Source organism: Agelaius tricolor, unplaced genomic scaffold (genome assembly GCF_023055355.1).
Source record: "Agelaius tricolor isolate 1412-34295 unplaced genomic scaffold, bAgeTri1.0.p SCAF_16, whole genome shotgun sequence".
Classification (NCBI taxonomy): domain Eukaryota; kingdom Metazoa; phylum Chordata; class Aves; order Passeriformes; family Icteridae; genus Agelaius; species Agelaius tricolor.
Window position 1 is genome coordinate 13,663,852 of NW_027269276.1, and position 22,626 is coordinate 13,686,477.

Below are 22,626 nucleotides of genomic sequence, written 5' to 3' on the forward strand. Positions count from 1 at the left end.
AATTTTCACACAGAAATGTGGTGCCTGGTTTTCTTCAAATCCACTGTTCTCAAAGGTAGGAAATAATGAACAGCTGTTCCCTGTTAACTTCTGCATACCAGCCATGATCTTCTATGCCTCTGTCACCCATTCCCTGCCACTGTCTTTTGTCCAAGCTGAAGATCACAAATTTGCTTCTCCTTTCTTAATCCAAAAATAATTCTAGAGTTCTTTTTTTCAGCTCTGCTGTGTATGTCCCATATTGCTTCAACAGCTTCTCTTGAACTTTCTTTTTGCCACCTGGGGAGTCCCAGATGTTCACTCCATACCAGTGGTTGGCTCCATAATTCCTTTAGTGTAGGCAGAGCTTTGGGGATGAAGAAAAAGTTGTTCCAAATGTTGCTTTCATGCAGAAGGGTCACACAGGCTACACAAGGGGTGAAGAGACTGCAATGGTTGCATGGTCAAGTAGCAAGGCAGCAAACAAATTACTCTCATTACTACATCTTGTTGGCAGGGGAAGGGAAGGTGTTTCTGAGAGTGTTCAAAATAGGGAGACTACTCACCATGCATGTAGGTTACTTTTTCTTGGAGGATATTAATTTGCAGATTAAAATGAAGATGCTCTTTTCAAACTAATATTGGTAAATCAAATAAACCTGTCTTTCTGCTATTTTCCAAGAAATGGGGAGAGCTGCAACTAAAACAGATATAACTGAGAAAATAATATTTTTATTGTCTGTCTATTATTCATGGACAAGTCTTTTCCTCATCTGCACTTATAAGATTTCCATCAAAATTATCAATATTCTCAAAGTTGATGCAGACCTTGCAAATTTTCTCAGAGATCTGATTATTGTGCCTTACTCTCTTATGTCAATGATTATTGTGCCATACTTTTATCATATAGGAAGGGAGGTCCTTTTCCCTAGTGTAGTGCAAGTTTAGTCTCTGACTGTTCTTAGAAAAGCAGTTGTGTTTGTGCCTTGCAGTGACTGGGCAGCCCCACATACACACCTTGGTCCAGAGGGAAATACAGTCCAGAAGATACAACTTGTAACTAACCAGAGCAATCTCACAGGTCTGTGAACTCCTTCTCATCTGAAACCACAGAGGTCACCAGCTGTCTGCATACCAGAATTTAAATAGACTCACCAGAATGACCAGGAGCACATGCTAAGGGATAACCCCACGGGTAGACAACATACTTGTGAAGGAGCATGTTCCTGTTGATGATGACACACCTATTATCCACCTGCAAACCCACAAAAGCAGCATTACAAGCAGGACTTAAGACAGAGGGTGATTCACAGAGAAATGCAATTGTTTGTAGGAACAAGACACTTTGCCACAAAAAGAAACGTGTAACACTCAATCTTGCCTAGAGACAAATCCAAATACAAGTGGATGTTCTAATTCATCTGCCTTGGGCTATATTACCTTTCACAGGAGGAGAAGAGAATAGTAATTGGGAAAACAGCAAAAAAGATGCTGAATACTAAATGCGGATCCTTCATTCATTCCTCTGTGCTGGGCAATAATATCTTCCTCTCCTGCTCAGATCCTTGTCATGCCGATAGCTCAATATCCTGCCCTGGGGACAGAGAGCTGAGAGGCAGAAGGGAGCAGAGGCATTGTACACAGAGAGGGGAAGGCATCCATAGCTCAGTGCAGTTCCCATTTTTCCAATGCAGATTTCCTCTCTTCAGTTCTCTGGTCGTTACCATCTTAACAGGACATTGCGTAGCCATAACTCTGTTTTCTCGTGGTCTTAATTTAATTACATGGAGACAGGAGATAAATTATTTTTAAAATGTAGTTTAAGTTATTTGTTCTGTCATTTCTTTCAAACAAAAGCATCTCCTTTGCTTATAACTCCCTTGATTACTGAGGAATGTAGTGCTCATGACAGATGCCCCAAGACTGCCTAGGCCGTGTAGGGCATTATAGGTTATGGCGTTCCCTCATCTCAGATGCGGAAGAACCGAGCATCTGAAATGCTGAAGTCCACACCTGCGCTCTGGCTCGGGGCCAGCCGGCTCGGGCAGACCACGCTCACCTTGTGGGACCTTTGGCACTGAGGCGGATGCTGTCATCCATGCACTGAGCTGCACCGGCTTTGTGCCTGTCAACCCCGAGGCTGGCGGGGATCTGCGTGCTTTCTGATGAGCCTGGTACCCATTCCTGGGGCACGGACAACCACTGACAGCCTGGGTGGCTCACGAATTGCCGTGGGAAGAAGGGGAGGACAGTGTTCAGCTTTCACATAACACTCTTAAGAGTGCTCAGAGGTGGGTGCCGGGACTGAGTGGCCGCCAATGGCTCCTGCGAGCCCTAACCCCCGTTTTGCGGTGCCGGGGGTGGCTGTGTGACAGATGGACCTTTCTGGGTCTCCCCTCGAAGCTCCTCTCCCCAGGCTGCAGCCAATATTCTCGTGAGCAGAGGGAATGCCAGCCTGCCCTGGCACCTCAGCGTCCCACAGCGACTTTGCCCAGTGTCGCGGCATGGGAGGAAATCGGGCACTCGGGTGGCCCGAGAGCCGGCGCGGGGCCGTGAGTTCCGCGGGGCGGAGGGGGAAGCGGAGCCCGCGCAGCCCCGGCCCGCCCCCGCCCGGCCCCTGCGGCCGCCCGCGGCCAAGTGCGCGGGGGCGGAGCGGCGGCGCCGGCCCGAGGAGCCGCAGAGAGCGCTGGCCCGGCGGCCCGCGGGGATGCTGCGCTACAGCTCGGGACTCACGGTGACCGCCACCACCCCCCGGAGGCCGCCCGGCGACGGCGGCCGCTCCCGGCGGAAGGTGCGCGGGGCAGCGCGGGGGGGCGGCGGGGAGGTCCCGCGGGCGCGGTCGCGGGGCGAAGCGGAGGTTCGACATCCCCCCTCGTGGAGTTACCTGCGGAGCGCCTTTCTCTTTTTAACCTTCCCCCCCTCCCCTTCTCCTTATTTTCGGTGTTTTCGGGTGAAGCTTGGGGTGTGCGAGAGCATCTTTTTGTGCGTTGTTTGTAGGTGTGGGGAAAGGAAGAGTTTTTGGGGAGTCCTGCAAGGCTTTTGTAGTTCTAGACCCTGGCCTGTTCTGTAAACCTGCGGAGAAGGTGTACTAGTGTTGAAGACTTTCCCCGCATCATTGAAATGTGTCTGGATATTTACAATGCGAACTCGCCTATCCTATCCTGAGAAAACTCACTGTAATGATTTAGATGGCAATAGTAATTTAACTGTTTAATCACTTCCTCAAATTCAGATATGTAATTTGCTAATTTTTAAAAATTTTTCATAAATGCACTAAATAACAACCATTGGGTTGTTATTTAGTGCATTTATGAAAAAATTGCATTTATGAAAAATCTATTGGGCTTCTAAAAAGTTGTTAAAACTCAGGCAGATATGATAGGAATGTCTCTACAGCCACTCAGCTTTAAATAGCCCTTTTCTTCCTTCTGTAACTACACTGCTATCATCGTGAATGTTGATTCCACATGAGAAGAAAGAAATCAAAAAAAGTGATAATCTTATCATTACCAAAAATACATCTATGTGACCATGATGTTTCTTGAATTATGCAGTTATTGTTTTGATGCTTCAAAAATATGAGTTCATAATCTAAAAAATTAAGAAAGGTTTTGCATGATAGCAAGTAAGTCAGAGTGGTCTTCCTGACAAAAAGATCCCTGGTCTTCATAAAAAATGGAATTGCTCATGCATAAGAAAAATTACAGTGACTTGAAAATCATAGGTATGTTCCCTATATGTCTTCTGTGTTCTAATTGAGTTTCCCTGTTCTAGTATTTCTTAAAGAAGTTACAGTAAGGGAACTTCTGTTCAGGTGATAAGCTTCTTATTTTGCTCCCCTTGATAGATTTATTGGGAATGATGAACTGCATTTGATGCATTCTTTTAAGAAAACTGGTAAGAATTTAATTTGTGACTGCAACCCACTGGGAAGCCGTTGTTCCTTTTTTTTAGTGAAGTGTGGTTCCCTTACCATGAGTTGTTAGAAAAGAGGAGAGAGACAATCAGAATAACTGCTGAATAAAAGGAAGATGTGTGTCACATTCCTATGTGCCTGTAGTCAGAGGAAAGTGCCTTTAATTGTGTGTGGAATCTCACGGGAGAGATTTCATAAATGGAGCAGGCTAATCAACAGATAAATGACCAAAGAAAGTGCTTTCTTCTTTGCTTTTTAGGACTGAAATTAAACAAGCACTGTTTGTCTGCTTTCACTTTCAAAGGTCTAAAGCCAACAGTCAAAGGGAAGGATTTTTAGCCATTGAGCTGATAAGGTAGTAGGTAATTATTCTACAAGCATGTTATCCCCATTTCTTTTGTCAGTATCTACAGTATTAAATTCTGGTGATGTAGAACTCAAGGGCTGGTTTGAAGCTAGATCAATATTGAACCACATCTTTTTTTTTTCTGTGGATGTCCTCTAAAATGCTTAGAGACTGGTTGCTAGTAGAATAGCCTGTATATTTCTGTTGCTGTACTAGTAACTTTGGTTATTCTATAACAGCATTGCTCATTAATTTAACAATTAATGAAAAAATCTGTAATTGTTTCAGCCTATAGTTAATTCTGATTAATGCCTTTCTGGGTGCTTTGTTTTTTGGAAAGGGGGAAGAAGAGGCTGAAGGACATTACTTAAACTGAATCTATCTGTTTTTAAGTTGCAGCCTAGTGATTTGAGTTAGATGGTAAACATACACATGGATTGTGGATCTGGGCTGTGGATTCTCAACATTTTAAACTAAACTAGATTGGGATTATTTCTTAACTGCTATATTACAGTAGCTCTCCTCTATGCTGTGCCACTAGCCTCTTAGAAATATTGTAAAAAAACGTGTTTTCACCTATTACTTTTCATTGCAGTCAGGAAGCTTTTGTGGTCTGGTGTTGTGGTAGGGTGAACCAGTCCTTGTTTTCCTGTCTGTGTCTTTGTTTCACAAATGATGTCAGATGAGCTTTGGAAATGCTACTTATGGGTTGTTGGTGTCAAAAAGTCAGCAGCGAGCATAAAATGTTGGCACAATTAAGATTATTTATAATGTCGACTTGCCAAAGCTGCAGATGCTGCAAATTAAATGGAAGTCAGTCTTGTAGGATTGTTAGAAAGATACCTCGTTCTTCTTCTACCCAGTATTTCTTTTTAAAATTTATGCTCACCAAGTTACAATGTTAATGACATTAAGATAAGGTGGAAGTCATGTCTGTCCCTGTTTTCTCTCACTTGTTCTTACTGTCAGTAAGCAGATGAAGGAAATTGAATTGCAGCTCTTTCCCTGTTGGAGAAATTCTCATTCTCCTCCCCATTTTCCTTCTGCATTGCCCAGTTTGTTTCTGGAAATTACTTTTTCATCCTCAGTTGCACGTTATCCTGCCACTGTTTGGCACTGAGTCGGGGCTCTTCCTGTTAGGATTTCATTTCCATTTTAAGGCATCACTACAGCCGTGTTTGCTGTGGGAGGAGGGCTTGCTGTGATTTCCATGTGAGCCTGCTCATTGATTTGGTAAGGAAACTCACCAACAAATGGCACAGTGTGTTGTTCCTTCAGGAAGCCCTGCAGAGCAAGAACAGTGCATGTACAGTGTTCAGAATGCTTCTGGGGGCGGGAGGAAAAAGCAGTGCCTGTTGGTTTTCCTTTCCAATCTCCAGAGTGTTTCTGAATTTTAGCAGGTGGGTCTGTAGTGCTGTCCTGAGGTAGAATGCATCATCTGGTGCCTAGGAGAGCTGGTCTGCATGGCTTCTTTATACATTTGTGCTGTTTCCCCAGGGATGCTGAGGAAGTCCCATTGTTGTGAACAATGGCAGAGTACAGCCAGTGTAAGTTTGTTCTAGCAAGGAACTGGGTGGTTCTGTGCCACTGCTGTACAAGCCTTGCTGGGCACAACTTCCAGGCTGGAATCCTTGTGATTGCCAGCTGGGGTGGGTGGGGTAAGTCATTTGGGGGTAATAGATAAGGCAAGGTGAAAAGGGCAAGAAAAAACAGCTTAAATGATGACAACCTTTTGTTGTACAGTGGTTTTAGTCTCAACAAATGACTGTTGTTAATTTATATTTCCAGTGTAGTTGTGATGACTTGACTGCTATCTGTACTGCACTTTTGTGATTTCCTTCATAGCAGTCCTGTGACACCTGTGATGTGAAGGGCAGTTGTGGTTCACTCATTGGTGTACAGGTACAGGCATAATTACTTATTTACAATCACTGCACTCTGCATCTCTGTTAGCTATAATTAGCCTCATACTGATTAATAGGCAGGTTATTTGCTTCAGAGATTCATACACAGCCTCATTCTCCTAACTTTGAGTTTCCAGTCATTATCTATTTCTAGTTATTTCAGGCATTTTAATGTTTCATCAGCAATGTGTTAATTCCTTTTTGTCCAGTTTTCCTTTGTTCAAAATCACTGTAAGAGAAAGGTGGCCTCATCTGTCACTTCCTTCACAGCACAAGTTCACTTCTATTTCCTATTTATGGCTCTGGCCTTTGTTTGCCTACATGGAGGAATGCCAGTCTGTGTTTCCCTTCTTGTTGTAAACAGGAATGTTTTAAGAGGAAAGAGCCTTAATAAGCTGATGGGAGGAAAGGGCACGAGGAAATAGATGAGGAAAGGTGAAGTCAATTACCTTATGAATTAATGAGTTCTAAAGATGAGGAATTTACTATTATTATTATTATCTGGATAACTAATCTGTAAGTAGGAAGTACCACAGCTTCTGTAGTATATGGAGACAGTCTGGTGTTCTTAGAGCAAACATAGCAGCCAATCAGTATCAAAAGCCAATGTACCAAATTTCATAATTTTAGAATGCATTTCATTGTTTCAGTGTTCTTTAGCAAATATGAAAGCATAAACTGCTTTTAGGTTTTGGGGGCTTTATGTCACTTTGTGGCTTCTTGTTCTAGATTTTCTAGCATATGGATGAATGGTAAATTAAGAGGGAGGAGGCCACTGCACGAAACATTGATTTTACAGATATGTCCACAGAAAAGGTTATATTTCACCTCGATCTTCTTATAGACTTTCCCCCCTTTTTATTCTTTATAATACAGACACATCTCACATATTTTATAAGAACTTTATCTGTCTCAGGACAGTGTTTCTTACTGCCCTTGCAGACCTGAAAGACCAAACTGAAAGGAAGATGGAAGGCAGTACCTAATATTTCTAAAATACAGTTGAGAACATACCAGTAGTCTAAATGCTATTGATTTGTCCTCTCAATGGATTTAAAGAAATGCCAGAAAAAAATAGTGAAGTTGCAGATAGTTCTTCCAATTGTTTTTGCTTGGGAAGAAGAAGAAATTAAAGCCTGTTTGAGAAGTTGAAAAAGGTCTTTTGTCTGGCAATGGAAAATAAGGATGTGATGTTGTGATGCTGAATAATGGTCTCTGAGGAAGTTGTATTGTAAAGAGGCTTGAAAATGCAGTCAAGGCAGCTTAAATGATTTGAAAGACAGTTGGAAGAAAGGAATTGTAAAATGGAAACATTTGGGGTATATGGGAAGGGCTTTGCTGCAGTGCTCTGAATGCAGTGAGCAGAACTTTATTGCCATTTTCAAGGCAAAAGGAGGTGCTAAAATGACCAAGATGTGTGCTGTTAGCTGGGACAAGTGCAGTGGGAAGGTGGGTGTGAAAGAGAGACACACGTTCAGCATGACTCCAGGAGAAACTGGAGAGATCCGGATCAGTGAGATGCTGGGCTGTAGAAGAACAGTGATGTTGGCCCACAGTTATCATGAAAGAGATACTTAAGAGGTTTGGAGGAAGAGCTTTAAGAGCTCTCTTTGTTGCCAGCAGACATCTGGCATTTTACAGGAAGGCATAGTGCAGCTTTGAATTTGGACTGCCAAATTTCTTATTTCATCATTTGCTATGCTCTGCTTAGGACTTGGAGTTGTTTTCCACAAAAATGTCTCATAAATGGGACTAAGACCAAAAGTTTTAACCAAGTTTCTTGTATGAAATGTATTGCTTGGAAAACACCATTAAACCAAAGATGTCTCAGCCCAAAGCAAGGCAAACTGCAGCTGAGTACAGAACAGTACCATGCCTGCTGGCAAGAGAATGGCTGTTCTAAAATCAGATAGGAAACAACACCTCCTAACTTTTTTTCTGAAGTGTTTTGAAGTTTTACATTTGTATGTACCAGATTTCAAGAATGCTCCTGTTTCACATCTAGTGGAGTTGCAATACTGAGGTATCCTTGGATCAAATACTTGGCTATATGCTGAGCAGAAAAGAGGCATTTACTCTAAAATACACTCCGTGTTTCTAAATAATCCCTTTTGAAGAATAAAAGTATGCCAAATCAGCAAACAAAATTCAGAAAGTGGAAAATTATGTTCATTGTTCTGTTATCTCTGCTCTAAGTGTCATTTATGAGTACCTAAGAACAATTTGTTGATTGAAATGGAATTTTTTGCTATTTCAGGTATGTAATTATGGGAATGCCCTTGAATTATTTTTTGCCAGCTAAAAACCCCTTTAACCAATAACAATAATAATAATAATCAGCTGTGTGGTAGAAAACAGAAAAATCAGAAAAATAGTAAGTTGAAAATTGAATCTCAGTACCATTCATTCTGTAAAGCAAATTGTTAAAATAATTTTTGTAACACCTAAATCTTCTTCTTCTTTCAGATGAATGTGTGTAGGCTACGTTTAACAGTGCCACCTGATGAAGTATCACAGCCTGAACAGGGACCAAAGGAAACAGAGAGAAAGAAAAGTGTAAGTTTTAAAAATCAAAGTTAAATTCTCTATAAATAAGAAGTAAACATTGCCCTCCATAGATGTTGATATTTGTTGTTTTGCAGCCCAAAGCCCGGTCATCTTAGAAGATTTAAGAACATGTGGAAGGTCATCAAGTTAGGTGTGAGTTTTGAGCCTAAGTCTTGGAGTTAGGGATGGCAAAACTGCATCCAAAATAGAACAGTGGCAGAGGAACAACAGAGATTGTAGGTGATTTGTGACTGAGGTACCTTTACAACCTTGATTATTTGGTATTTATGTATCAAAGAGCAAGAAACTGCTGCTAGGAACACGGCCCTTTATTAAACAGGATCTTGATCAGGATCCTCTTGATCCTGAAAGAGCATTTAATATTTCATGTAGGCTCAGATTTCATGTGCAAGATTTGAACATTATTGTAGTTGGTGTGCTGGGGACCGTTGATGTTTGTGTGTGCCAACTAATTTCAGTAAATGGTGATGTACAAATAAATTAAAGAATTCAAGATTGTTCTGAAGTGAAAGGGATTTTGAAGGTCATGTGCTTAAAAGAGTTCAGAAGCCATTTGTTTTGCAGAAGTGAGTAGTGTGCACACAGAGAAAAATTTACAATCTGCTTTGGTGCAGAACTTGTTCTGTAAGAACTGTTCACTGCAAGAGATGATGTTTAATTAGTCTTAAGGATGAAGACTAAAAAGGGAAGCTGGATGGGCTCCACAACTTCATCACATTTATACTTGGATAAACCAAAATTAAACAAGTTGATGAAGTTTGCCAGACTCAATGTCTGACAATAGGAAGTGTGACAGCAGAAAGAAAAACAACAATAGGGTTTACTAGAGATAATTTCTTAGAGATACTTAAAGGCAAAAATTACTGTGAAAGGCATTCTAAGCAATAAAAATAATTGGAAAGTAAAATTCTCAAGATAAGGATTCCTTATCAGTTGTTTTTCGTCCTGGAATCTTTTATACACTCAGGTTTTCATACACTGGTCTAGCAGAGTAATTGGTTCTTTAGGATCAGAATAGTTTAAATAGACCTTAATGCAAAACAAAATTTGGGCCACCATTAAATAGTAATAATTCATTTTGTACAGAGGTGTTTAGTTGTAGCACTTAGAGTAGCTTCTCTGTCATCTCTTGTCAGCTTGTGTCTGATTGCAGCAACCCTCAGACTCGCCTAAGTTTATGGGCCCATTGCCCTGAGAGGAATCTGAGTTTGCTTTTGAGGAGGATAGATATTTACTCATGCCTTACTCACTTTATGGTTCTGAGTAATGTGATAATGAGAAAGAATCGTTAAGGATTAGGGCTGGACAATTTGTAGTGACTTTCTTATGTAACCGATGTTTTTCTCTGTGGGACCTTGTATTTAATGAGCTGTTATTTCCCCCATAATACAAATAAAGGCAAATGGGTTTTATATCAGAGAATGTTAAGGAGAGGATATGAAGATAATAAATAGACTATTTGATTCTATGTGCAAAACAGTGATGTTTAAGAGATGGGTCCTTAAAGCTGAGACCAGAAAAAACCATGTGCAATTTAAGTATTGTGTGTTCTGAGTAGTTTCTAAATTCAGTACTTTGAGACAATTGAAAGAATTAAAAGTCAGGCTTCAGAGCTAGGTGGGATCTACTCAGCCAATTTCATAGCAATTAAAAAACACAGAGGAATTGTGCCAACTACTTGTGTTTTATAATTTCTGTGTGATAAACACTCCACAGATAGTATAGCCATGGAAGCAGCTACAAAAAAAATCACTGCTCATGAACTGGTATTTCCTTATGTCTCTGAAGTCAGACAGCAGTGTATTACCTGTAGATTTTTATTGTCTGTGTGATCAATTGCTTTATGTATCTGAATTAGCTATACAGTAACTTACAGTGCACACATGCCTCATGATTAGTTATGCTGTGATGCTTTTACTGCACAGTTTAAAAAAAAAAACCTCCCAAAAATAGTAATCATGTATCTGCTGATCACTTGTTTTCAGCTGACTTCGTGTTAATGAAATAGCTTAAAGCACTTTGAGAACAAGTTTTACAAATATTAGATAATCCTTACACAGTCCTGTGAGAACTGTGCCCCTTTTTGGAAATAGGGATAATAGAAATTAAGGAACTGCTCTGTTTTCTACCTTGCACTTTACAATTTAAGGTCAAAAAATCCAACTTTAGCAAGAATCAAATTTAACATCAGATCTCTTGTTGGAATCTAGTGTTCTCTGCTGACTTTAATTGCTGACTCCTAAGAAAATGGGAACATGAAAAATGCTTTTGGTATTTACAATACATTAATGTGACTTACAGAAATGAACTGCAGGGGTAATCTCTGGGATTGCACAGGTTTTGCTGGAGTTCTCAGCCAAGTCAGGTGGTCAGAGCCTGGCTGCAGGTGCTCTCCTGTTTGGGCAGGACAAGTCTCTGCCTCTGCTGCTGAGGGAGGAGAGAAAAGACCTTGCAGTGTTGGAGGGAATGCCAGAAAACTATAAATACACCATGGTGTGACATTTGGTTGTAATCTCCTCTTTGAAATCTTTCATTAGAAGGAGGTGATTTTGAGCTGCCCTAATGTGACATGGTGCTGGCTCACTGTGTTTGTTCCTTTTCTGCGTCTCTCAGGCTCAGTACCATTAAGAGGTGTTTCAGTTCAGAAACTACACAGCAGCTCTTGCTAGTGCTGATCCTCCCAATAACTTGTTTTGCTGCTTGATGTCAGACCAGAAGGGATTCTTTATCAATTCTGTTGGTAGCTCTTGCCTTAGCCTTTTTCATTGGAGTCCAAACTTGGCAGGAAATTTATGCTGTATTTCATTCAATCTGTATCAGTGCAGGAAGTTTCTAGATTAACTTTTTTACTGCTATGCATCCTTTGAATAAAAATGAACTAGTGTAAGAGATTAAAAATGAAATTATGGATCTGGGTGGTTTTGTTGCAAGAAAATTGCTGCAGGCAATACTGTACTAGGGTGGCCTCTCCCTGCCTTTTGTGACAGGCTGGCAGATGGTACAGAGTTAGAAACTGATCTCAGAAACTGAAGGGGGAGTGAGTTTGTGTCAGGTTGAATTTTTTATACTCACATTTAGGATATGAGACCCTGAAAGAAGCATATGAGAACTTAACCCACAGGTAGAGGCTGGTTGGTTGGCTTGTTTGAATTGTTAGTACTTTAGGTAGAGAGAATCACAAACTATTCTGATTGTGTTCAATTATTTCTGTCCATGACAGACAATGGGTGACAGTAGTGTGAGGCTGTTTACTTCACCATGAAGTACAAAGGAATGTTGTGCTTGGCAGATTGTATGCAAAATCTGCATATCCTGAAGCTTCTCTTGTCTTGCATAATAAAGGGCTACTAGACAATTGTATTGTCCCTCTTTGGGATTGGGCTTGTTTTTATCCATCAGTCTCTTTATTCACTGTGATGGTTAAATTTGAAAGTGTCATTGGAAGCTGTAGCTAAGCTTTTGAGGGCAGAATGTGAAGATATGTATAGACAGACATTTCTTTTTCATTTGGATATGTGGACAAGAGAATGAAAATGAGATAACACTCTGGAAATTTGTGTCACTTTACTGTCTGTGGCTTTCAGCCAAGTTTGAGCAGTGTTTAGTCTTAAACTCAGGTTGGTACTTTGGCTGCATATATCCTCAAACACTTTAATGTTCTTGGTTTTTTAAGCATCACAACTAAGAAGTGGAATTCTTTTTACTTCCTAAGCAAGAACACAGAAGCAGAGCAAACTTTTTTTTTCCCCCCAGAAAAAAAAAAAAAAAAAAAAAGTAGGCTGTAAAGAAGCCAGAAGGGGAATTTGCTTCTGTACATCATGGTGAGAATCAAGCAGAAACTTTTGTCAGGCCTGGTTCAAGAATATGAGTGCAGTGAGTGTGGGGCTGTGGTGCACATGGAATCTAGGACAGCTATTTTCTCTGCTGCTGCCAGCCCACTCCTGTCAGCAGAGCAGAACTTGTACCTGAAAAAATGTGGTTCATCTGCTACAGGTGATGTTACTGTTTCTCAGCCTCTCCAGCACTGGTCCCTTAATTTTTGACTCAGACTAATTAAGCAACACCTTTGTTAAAACCAGCACTATGTAAAAAATACAGAAAGAATTCCACTGACTTCTGAGGTTACTGCTGTATTTGTTGTATCTTATCTTCCCAATGTGTAAACACTGGCATTCTGTGTACAGATTTCAGGGGTTAGATATCACTTTGTATAATGTCTGGCAGTTCTCTTTTGAGATGGACACCTAAATTCAACACCTAAGCAGCTTCAAAGCTGGAATGTGTTCAGTGATGCTTCTTGCAGTCTTCATGAATTTAGGAACACTCATGTCTTTTGTGGCATGTTTTCCCCATTGTAATACTAGTTTAATGTAAAACATTCCTAAGTGTAACATGATTTTTATGGGCTGTAGAGGAATATCAAAAGACATAAAAACAGAGCTGCCTTTTGTCAGAGCACAGTAACTTTTCTTGGTGAGCTCAATGTTATAAATGTGTCATTTTACTGAATAGAAAATATGTAATCTCAGTAACAGCATCAGTATTCTTGTTCCTTGTGTAACTAGTGAACAGGTAAAAGATAACTGGATGTTTTAGAAACGCCTGGAATGTGGCTGTTAATGGAAAGATAAAGCCTTGCTTGACTGATATAATTCTTGTTTACAGTTTTTTGATGGTGTAGGTAAACAGAAGATCATGAGTCAGGAAAATTTTAAGGCCATAGGGATACTTAACATAGACTTGAGTTAGGCAATACATTAGATGTCCTTTTTTCTCAAAAAAGATGTATCTTCTGTGCTTTTGCTTTCAATTTTGGGGCAGGGAGTACAATATATAAGCCTAACTGACTTTCATTTATAAAACTGGTAGATTAGGAAGCAGATGATCCCCTAATGTTGTTTATGTAATGCAAATTAAACCATGGGCCATAATAAAAACAGCTAAAAACTTAAATTTAGGGTTTAGGTTTGTAATGTTTTCACCTCTTTCATGTTACTTGTGCTGCCTCCTTGGACAGAGACATAAACAGGATGCATGGTAATTATCAAGGCTTTTGCAACCTTGGGGTGTAGGCTTCTGTTTTAAATATTTATTAGTTAGGTGAAGGCAGTCTGTGTTTCTTTGGTGCATTCTGTGTGAGCACACCAAGTGCAGCTGTCTGTTGCTGCAGCACAGACAGGACACATTCCTGGAGGCTGCTCATCCTCACCACGTGCCCTTGCTGTCACCTTGGGCTGTCCTAGAGCTGACTATAGGTGCAAAGAAATATTCACAAACTGGTTAAGCTAACTCTGCCTTTTCAGATCATTACCTCACATTAGAAGGGATTTGGCTGATGTTTTGACCTTAAACAGCAGTGGTAGATTAATCTAAGGAACCCTTCCATCTTAAAGCTCTATTCTTGTTAGCTTTACAGTATTTACTTGCTCCTAAATTCTTGTATGTATTTACTTACACTGTTATCTTCACTGAGATGCCTCACTGCAGATAAGAGTGGAGACCATTGAAGACCTGCTTGGAAAAATATCTGAGTTCTGGGAGTGGGTGTGTATGGGACACAGAGGAAAATAATGGGATGTATTTGACTTTAAAATACTGTTATGTAGTTCTTGAGCATGTGGAAAATCCAGGATTTGTGAAAGAGGAAGCATGGGAGAGAGGATGTATCAGAGGAAGAAGAGAGAACAAGGCAGAAATGGAAAAAACAGTGAAGGGAGAATAATAGACAAAGGTGGATAAAGTGGCTTGAGAGGAGGCAGACTGGCAGAAGAATACTCAGTGCATGCTTACTGCTGCAGCTCTGTGGAGATATTTGAGAACTGAGCTGCTCAGCAAGGCCTCGTTTAGAGGCAAAGCTGTGTTGAAAAAGTAGTCAATAAACAAAGCAACCATCTCAACCCTGCATTCAGAGGAGTTTTCTGATTGTAACCTTTCTCCTAAGAGGAGACTGCATCAGGTGAGCCCTTTTTTGGGCTACTTATATAGAACCCTGAAACTAGTGGTCACTGAGAAGAAATTCAGTTACTAAACAGAAAAGGGTGAGTAGAAGATAAGCATGGCTGGAATAGACCAGCAATGAAAAAGGTTAAGGAAACATGAGAACAGTTCCTTTGTAGCTGTTGGCTCACACATCTTTAAAACAAGCAAGAGCTGAAATTTTAACAGGCACTTGTCTGGGGATTGTGATACAAAGGAAGAATAAGGAGAGGATAAAAACAATATCCTGTATTTTAAGTAGCTCATAGAACTGGAACAGTCAACAGATGATGGAGAGTCCTTTAATCTTCTGAAAGAAAAGTAACAAAGGCATCTTAGGAGGCTTGTGCACATACAGATAACAGGCAAGTTTAGCATTGTTGCAAGAGACATGTAACCAGTCTGCCTTTGTGTGTACCTAATCCTGCATGTACTGTCCATTATAATGGAAATTTAAGTGTCTGTTCATCTCTGAAATACATATGTAAGTGCCATGGGTGATTCTCCAGCTGCAAACCCATTGGTGTGAATTTGTAGGTCTTTCTTGGGGAGTGGGGGGACTGGGAGAGGGGGCATCCTTCAAAGCATTCCTTAGGAATGTGTTCATATTATTCTAAAAATAAGAAACTTGGTCAGAATTTTTGTGCCAGAATTCTGCAAATAGCACTTTAGACAATTCTGCTAATGTTTCAGAGGCACAAAGAACCTTGGTATTGCTGGTATTCAGCTGTTCAGCTCATTAAAAATGGGTGATCATGGGCAAAGGGTATGGATTTATGAATTCTGTGTCTGGTGCCTTGGTAACCTCTAAACAATCAAAGTGATTATTCATTCTGTTATCAGGAAGATGGAAACTTGTGTGTAATCCCTTTTTCCAGATGCAGGGGAGGAGCTGCAATGAACTCTGAACGAAACTGTACAACCCTGGAAGCAAACAAACACAAAATATTTTTGAGCCATGTCCCCATCTGGTTTCTGTATTTCTCTATTTCTAAGTATGAGGTGTAGAAATTTTGTTTGTGCACATCCAAACAGCAAAACAAAACTCCCAATAATACATAATTATGAAACATCTCATTTTGAGGATATGAAGCTTTGCATAAAATGTTTTCAAAGTGCAAAATTACATCATGTATAGGTAGGGCTGGTTGCCCAATGTTTTCTTCATTAAGTGGTTTTAAAGCTTTCTTTTCAAATGAAGGCTTACATCTTTGTTGGTCTATGCCTGAAATGTTCTTTATTGGGTGTCTGCTCTGTGATTGTTCCCCTCCCAGCCCTGCACACACACACCCAGAGCTTCAGCAACATGCCTAAACTATTAATGATGTGATAAAGAAGAGGGTGTAGGATTTACAGTGTTGAGGAAAATCAGTCAGTGCCATGTGGGAAGGACACAATAGAAACCAAATGTCTGTCAATTTTTCTTAATGCAAGTAAGTTTTCCTGTTAATTTCCCCCCTACCTAAAGAAGTATTTATTCTTATATTGCCAACATAGTTGTGTTGGTTTGGCTCCTAAAAACTGAGAGTGCTGCTGCTTTAGGCTGCAGATGGTGTCCTCTCTTCACTGTCATGGTAAGGACTGGAGGTCTCTAGGAGGCAGCTGCAGATGGACATAAGATGCTGAGCTTTGTCTCTTTAAGCCTCTGTTTGGTGTCAAAGAGGGTATTTAGACAATGCTTAGAATAAAAAAAAATAAACCAAAACATATTCTAAGGTCAATGTAATAAATGTCCTCAAGTGGGCCTGTATCTGATATATCCAGCATAAGAAGTAAGTTCAGTAAAACAATCTATGCCTGATTTTTCTCTAGAACTGACCTTTCAAACGCAATGTGCAAAGCTTATCAGTAACAGCTGTGTTTCCAAATTCTGCTTTATCTTCAAGAGAAACAGATATTTTCTCTTTTAAAGAGCACTGCCTAAATGTTTTAATTTCAGTTTCTTAGAACTTTCTATGTTTTTTGAGTAAACTTGTGAATTTTTGTTTCCTGCAGCAGGGAGTTTGGGAAATGAGGGATACTTCTTTGGTTGCAAGAGTTTGGAGGGTACTAGAGACCTGACAGTGTTCTGCAGGAATGCAGAAAAGTAGCATATGGTGGTGAATGAAAATAAGCCAGTTTAACCTTTTCTTACATGCCTCTACCTCTCCTTGTACAAATCAGCCTGTTATCTCTAGCTGTGCCTGCACGACTTCCATTGAAGGCAGTGGTAATTACACATCTCTGTATTCTTTATCAATTAGAAGTTGGTCATTGTTCTTTCCTAAAACATGAAGGCTGACAGGTTGACTCCAAAATGTTTGGGAGTTAGTGTTCATATGTACTGTTGTTCTTTCACTATAATTGGTGTCTCTACCGTGGTGTTTTGGTTTTTTTTTTATTCTAGTACTGATTTTTTTTTTTTTAATTTTTAGGAGCTCTACCATGTTCCAAATGGGATGTCTCCAGGGAAGCTCTCTCATGGGATGGTATATGGTGTTGTGCACCGAACCGACAACAACCATAAGAGAGAAATGGTGGTTTATGGCTGGTCAGCTGATCAGCTGAAAGAGGAGATGAATTACATTAAAGAAGTGAGTTACACTTTCACCTCAAAATTTGTTAAATACCCTTTCCATATATCCATATATTTCCCTATATGTAGAGCTGTGAGAATATAATGGGATGACTGATGTCTAGCCCAACATCTCAGTTTGAACTGGGAACCTACTCTGAAGCTAGAGGCTGGCCTTGGTAGTATCTGAGTTGGGAAAAAAGCATGCTCTGTACCTGGGAACTGTGCTTGCTGATGGAAGAAGCTATGTAAGGAGACACCTGAAAGGATAAAGTCTCTCTTCCTCTGCTTCCCCCAACCCCAAAATCCCCAGTTTTGAAAAGGCTTCTAAATTAGGTGACATAGTAAAGTCACTTGGGGATATTTTGGGGTGGCCTTAAAATAGTCAGCCTAATAAGGATCTTTGTACTACTTTCTCTGTGCCTGCTCATTTATCACCGTTGGCAGAAGATTGCCTGAAAAACAAAAAGTGCATTTCTGATCCTGCTTGAATTTTTTCTGTTCTTGAAACTCAGCATCTCTTTGCCCATCGGTCTTTGGCTCTCAGACTGTGGCAGTAACACCCTAATTACCTCAGGGCAAATCATCTGACCTCTTTCCATCCACCTTCCCCACCCAGGAGGCTGTTGGTCAGAGCTTATTGTGCTACACTGATTCAAGTGCAAACTGAGTTGATAAAGAAGGGAGGAACCTTGAGTCAGGGGAGCAGTGTAAAGCACTGTGACCATGTGTGCTCCTTGCCTGCCTGCTCTGTGGCTATCAGCACTTGCTTCTCTCCCTGGCTACTCCCAGTTCGCCGGCTCCCAGTGTTGCTGAGGTGAGGGACCGGCAGGGTCTGTCAGTGCTGTGGTGCTGCCGAGGCACACAAGCTGCCTTGGCTGCTGTTTTCCTGCCTAGGTATTTTCTTTGCCCTGCTGGGGTGGTGTCAAGGGGCAGGTGAATTGGCACACAGCAGCGCCAGCTCCCCAAACTGCACTGTCTGTGGTACCTGGGGATTGCTTGGGCTGGGACCATCTCCCTGCCCTTGTCTGTCCTTTATGGAGGGACACAGCACACCAGGTGAACTACATGTCTTGCTTGTGCGTTCAGGGTACTGATGGTTTCAGGAAGAAGTGGGAAAGACAGGGGAGGAGACATTGCTCTTCATCTTCTGGAAGCCTTTGTGGTCTTTGGTCTGCTAGAGTAGTGTTGTCTTTAAAAGCAGAGTTTTACACAAGAGTCCTCAGCTTGTGCCATCTATTTGCTGACTCAGATAGACCAAAAATGATGGGCCATGTCAGAGCTGCTGACAGCTTCCTCTGCCTGAGTCAAATTTGCATCTTGCAGGAGGGTGTGTGCCTGTGCTTGTGCGTGGGGAGGCACAGGGCGAGCGCTGCTTTCCTGAGGTGCGGGGCAGGAATCTGCTCCCTCCCCTCTTCCCCACCCCAAAGGGAGCCTGTGGGTAGGGAGCACTCCCTGCATAGCTCTGGTGCCCAGTGCCCCTCTTTCTGGGAGGCAGGGGGGGGATTCTATGCACAGCTGCTAAAAACATCTCCTGCTGAAGTTTTGCCCTCACCCCACTGTGCAGACACAGTAAACTCACTGACCTAAATGATCTGCAATCAGCCTGTGCTTGGTAGAGGTGAGGAAGAGAAAAAAAAGAGATTGAATTATGTAAGCTGTAGGCAAACATGGCTGCAATGGCATGTAAAGCCAAACTGGAGGCCAACTTGTGGGGTTTTCGAGTGTTTTTTTTTCTTAGAAAGGCAAAGAATAATTTGCATCCATAGTTCTTGAAATCAAATTGAGTTCTCCATTCTTCAGATTTGAAATTGCATTGGTAAATGTAAGCTAGTTTGTTGTTTAGTTCGATACAAGTCTAAAAGACTGAAATTAAAAGTGTTTGTCTGCAAAGGATACCCAGGGGAAACCAGCCACTTTTAAAAGTATGGAGGTACACTAAGTCCATGCCTTTTTCAGAAATAAAACAATATATGATCAAATTACTTTTAAGACATTTAGTAATCAGGTTAGAATGACTTATGGATTTTTAATTGAAATTAACTTATCTAAATTATTAATTTACAAGTGTTTAAGCATGTACAGAGAGGTTTGGAACTACTCATAGTGACAGTTATTTGTATCATCCCTATGCAGACAAGTCTTGAGACTTAAGTTTTTGTCTTTTTCTTGAGAATAAATTGCTGTTATGCAGTGGTAGATTAACAATGGAAATTACAGAAAGTAAGCAAAACATAGAGAAAAAAAATCATGTCCTACACGTTATACTATATGAACAGTATAATCCAAAATTTTGATAAAGGCATTTGATTTTTCTGACACCAGGTGAGAGCAACTCTGGAAAAAGTAAGAAAGAAAATGTATGGTGAATATGATGAAATGAAACGAAAAATACAGCAGCTTACAAATGAACTGAAAGTAAGTACCCATTCATTTACAGGGAAAGCATATGGGAAAAACTGTCCCAGTGTTATCTAGAAACTTTTCTTTTGCTTTAGCAGAACAGAACTAATCACCCAAACCACTCCAATTCACTGGTTTATGTGACATCTGTAGTTTTCTTTTGTTATTTATTTTTCCATCCAGGAAGGTAAAGCAGGACAGGGATGCTTTTTCATATGAAATTACTAACTGGCTGGAAATTCTTGGAAATAAAAGAATGATTTTGATATCATTGCCAGTGTGTATTGGTAATTAATGGAGATGGATGTAACAGCTTGCAGGTGAATCAAATAAAATTGATAATTAGGAAAAACTGATAACTTGGAGTTATTTCAACACTTTGCTCTGTTTTACTGACTCTGTTGTTTAAACACTAAGTAAAAGAAGCAGCAATATTTGTTGGTATTAAAGTGCTAAAAATGACTTACCTTTTGGTTTTTAATGGAACATTTCAATGGTCATTCAATGACCCGTCTTTCTTCTGATATGCTGCTTTAGCAGTAAAAGCTGTTGCACTCTGTAAATAGCCTTCATATTAAACTGCTAAGTTGTTTGATCCAAAAAAATCCCCCTGAAAACTTGCTTTGAATTTATATTCAGCATTGATTTTCACAGCCCTGATTCAGAGGAAGCTTTGGCGATTAAAAGTATTCTGATTTCAAGGGACTGGGACCTTGACTTGTGCCCTTCTGCCATCCTCATTTGGAGGCTGTCAGTTCCCTGCATGCTGTATTAGGTACAAAAATCAGAACTTGCTATAAACTGCTACTTTCATTCTGTGCAACTGGTCTCAAAAAATAGGAAAAAAAAATCTCCCTGACTTGAGAGGAAGAGAGAGAAAAAACTCAATTTCTGCAAACTGTTAAATAGTCACAATGCTGCCAACAAGACTCTCTCCACCCAGCATGCACGTGGTAAATGCTGATTCAGGTGCAGCTTTCTTGTCTTTGCTGCTGATCTTTACTGAATAGCAGTGATGATATCCTGCACTTCCAGAACTTCTGTCAGACCAGTAGAAATCCTGCATGAGTCAGAAATTCTTCTTTAATTAAGGGTTTCTGACCAGCTCTGACAGAATATCTAGTTCTCCAGCAAATTAGCAGTTCATGAAGCTTCCTTCTGACATAAATGGCACATTAGGAGACATCCTTCCCTTTTTTTTAGTACTCTAGACTGCCTGAAAGAAGCACAAGTGTTGTTCTTCCTAATAATGTGAGCTTTTTGTTTGGTTGGTTATTTGGGAGCTGATTTTGGTTTTACATGACTGTTGTCTTTTGTGCTATTTCCGAATCCTGTTTAAAATCCTTTCTATACTCTTTGCTTCAGATTTCAATCACTGTGCTTTTATCTTTCCAATTTCCAGAACAACTTTTTGTTCATAAAGTTTGTTTGAAATTTGCTCTTCCAGTATCCTGCCCTGGGCTTCTTCTCACAAGTTCTTCCCTTGTAACTTTCTTAATCCATCCAAAGCATTTTTGCTTTCGTTTGTTTTACATGAGCACGCATTTATGGAAGATTAACAGTGACTATTTGGCCTCTACTCCCTATGCTGACCTAGTCTGTGTATGGCTTGGTTACTGCACACTTGTCCCCTGTATCAGTCCCTGGTGTTCTTCTCTTTTTATCAAGAAGCAAATCTGGTCCATCTAAGAATGTGAGCTGGCTGGCTTTCATTAGTAACACTCTTTTCCTCTTTATTATTGAATCATTCACAATTGTTTACACTGTTTGAGTTTTGGTCTCTTCTTGAATGATGTAATTTTGTGTCTTCCCCCTCTCCCCTCTCAGTTTTTAAGCATGTGTGTGAGTACCTATCAAAAATGACTAATTTTAACACAACAAAGCCCTCTGGCTTCCCCTTCCTGCTTTGTACTGTTTCATCCTTATGTCTTCTTGATGTTGCTTCTCTATGTACCTGATTAGTCAGTTCCTTCTTAATTAAGGCTCTTCTACAATTCACAGTTCTAGATTTCCTTATTTCTTGCATTCTTCTGCTTTTCACTCTGAATTTTTACTATCTGCCCGCTCTGTGTATATAATCTGTCTGAATAGACAGCTGCCAATTGTCCTCTTGTCCTTTCAAAAAGAACAGCTTATACAGTGATTGCAGACTAACAATAAACTTAGATACTCATGCCTTATTTCTGTTAGATTATTTGGATTTTAAGTTTTGTTTGTTTGTTTGTAAGAATATACTTTGAGGCCTGAATATTTTAAGCATCCTAGTACTGTGAAAACGACCGTGGCATCTTTTTCTTCTGTAGCTCTCTTGGAAAGAATAGGTAAACTTGATCATAAACTATATAAAACTTTTTTCTTTTTTCCTGCTCAGGTGACAAATGCTCATCAGGAATCCTTAGAGAATCATGTGCGAGTGCAGGCTGCAGCCTTAGATAGCTTTAGCGAAATGAACAGCTCCTTGACATCAGCATCAATAGACTTGCAGGTACATCTTCACAGCTGCTTCCCAGCTCACAGCTGCCTTTGCTAACTTGGATTTCAAAGCACACAGAAAACATGGATGACAGATACAGATTCTAACACTAAGAACACCATGAAGTACTGTCTTGGATATCTAAAGCACCTAATTTAGGAAACAAAGAAAAACATTCCAGAAGTTCTTGTTTTTAAAAAAATTAAAAATAATGTGCAATAATGAGATACTGATATGCAGCAGACTAATACCACAAATCATGGCTCTGTGAAGGATCTAAGGTGAAAATGTGATTTGGTCTGTATAGTGCAAAATGGTGCATCTCCTGACTTAGTTCTGCCTTCAGCTGGTAACAGAAATGAAGTGGCATGTTTGGGTGCCAGACACTTGTGAGATTTTACATACCTGTGAGATGCAGGGGGAGGGATGACGTGGGAATGAATTTTAATTTTTAAAGACTTCTAAATTCCCATGTATCTGAGCTGAACAACTTAACGTCCCTGCTTT

General features: G+C 40.3%; 1 protein-coding gene across 4 annotated transcripts in view; it reads left to right on the top strand.

Annotated features, from left to right (window-relative positions):
* Nucleotides 1-2,114: 2,114 nt before the first annotated feature.
* MYZAP (myocardial zonula adherens protein) overlaps nt 2,115-22,626 on the top strand; it is a 53,082-nt gene continuing 32,570 nt past the window's right edge. The window contains exons 1-5 of one of the 4 annotated variants that reach the window (XM_071441623.1): nt 2,115-2,270; nt 8,612-8,701; nt 17,104-17,262; nt 19,569-19,661; nt 22,018-22,131. In XM_071441623.1, the coding sequence (XP_071297724.1) occupies nt 8,612-8,701; nt 17,104-17,262; nt 19,569-19,661; nt 22,018-22,131 (456 nt within the window). In that variant the 5' untranslated portion in view covers nt 2,115-2,270. Of the gene's footprint in view, nt 2,271-2,367; nt 2,771-5,541; nt 5,642-8,611; nt 8,702-17,103; nt 17,263-19,568; nt 19,662-22,017; nt 22,132-22,626 lie in introns of those variants that run through there. The other 3 variants (XM_071441625.1, XM_071441626.1, XM_071441624.1) reach the window with 3 other exon arrangements.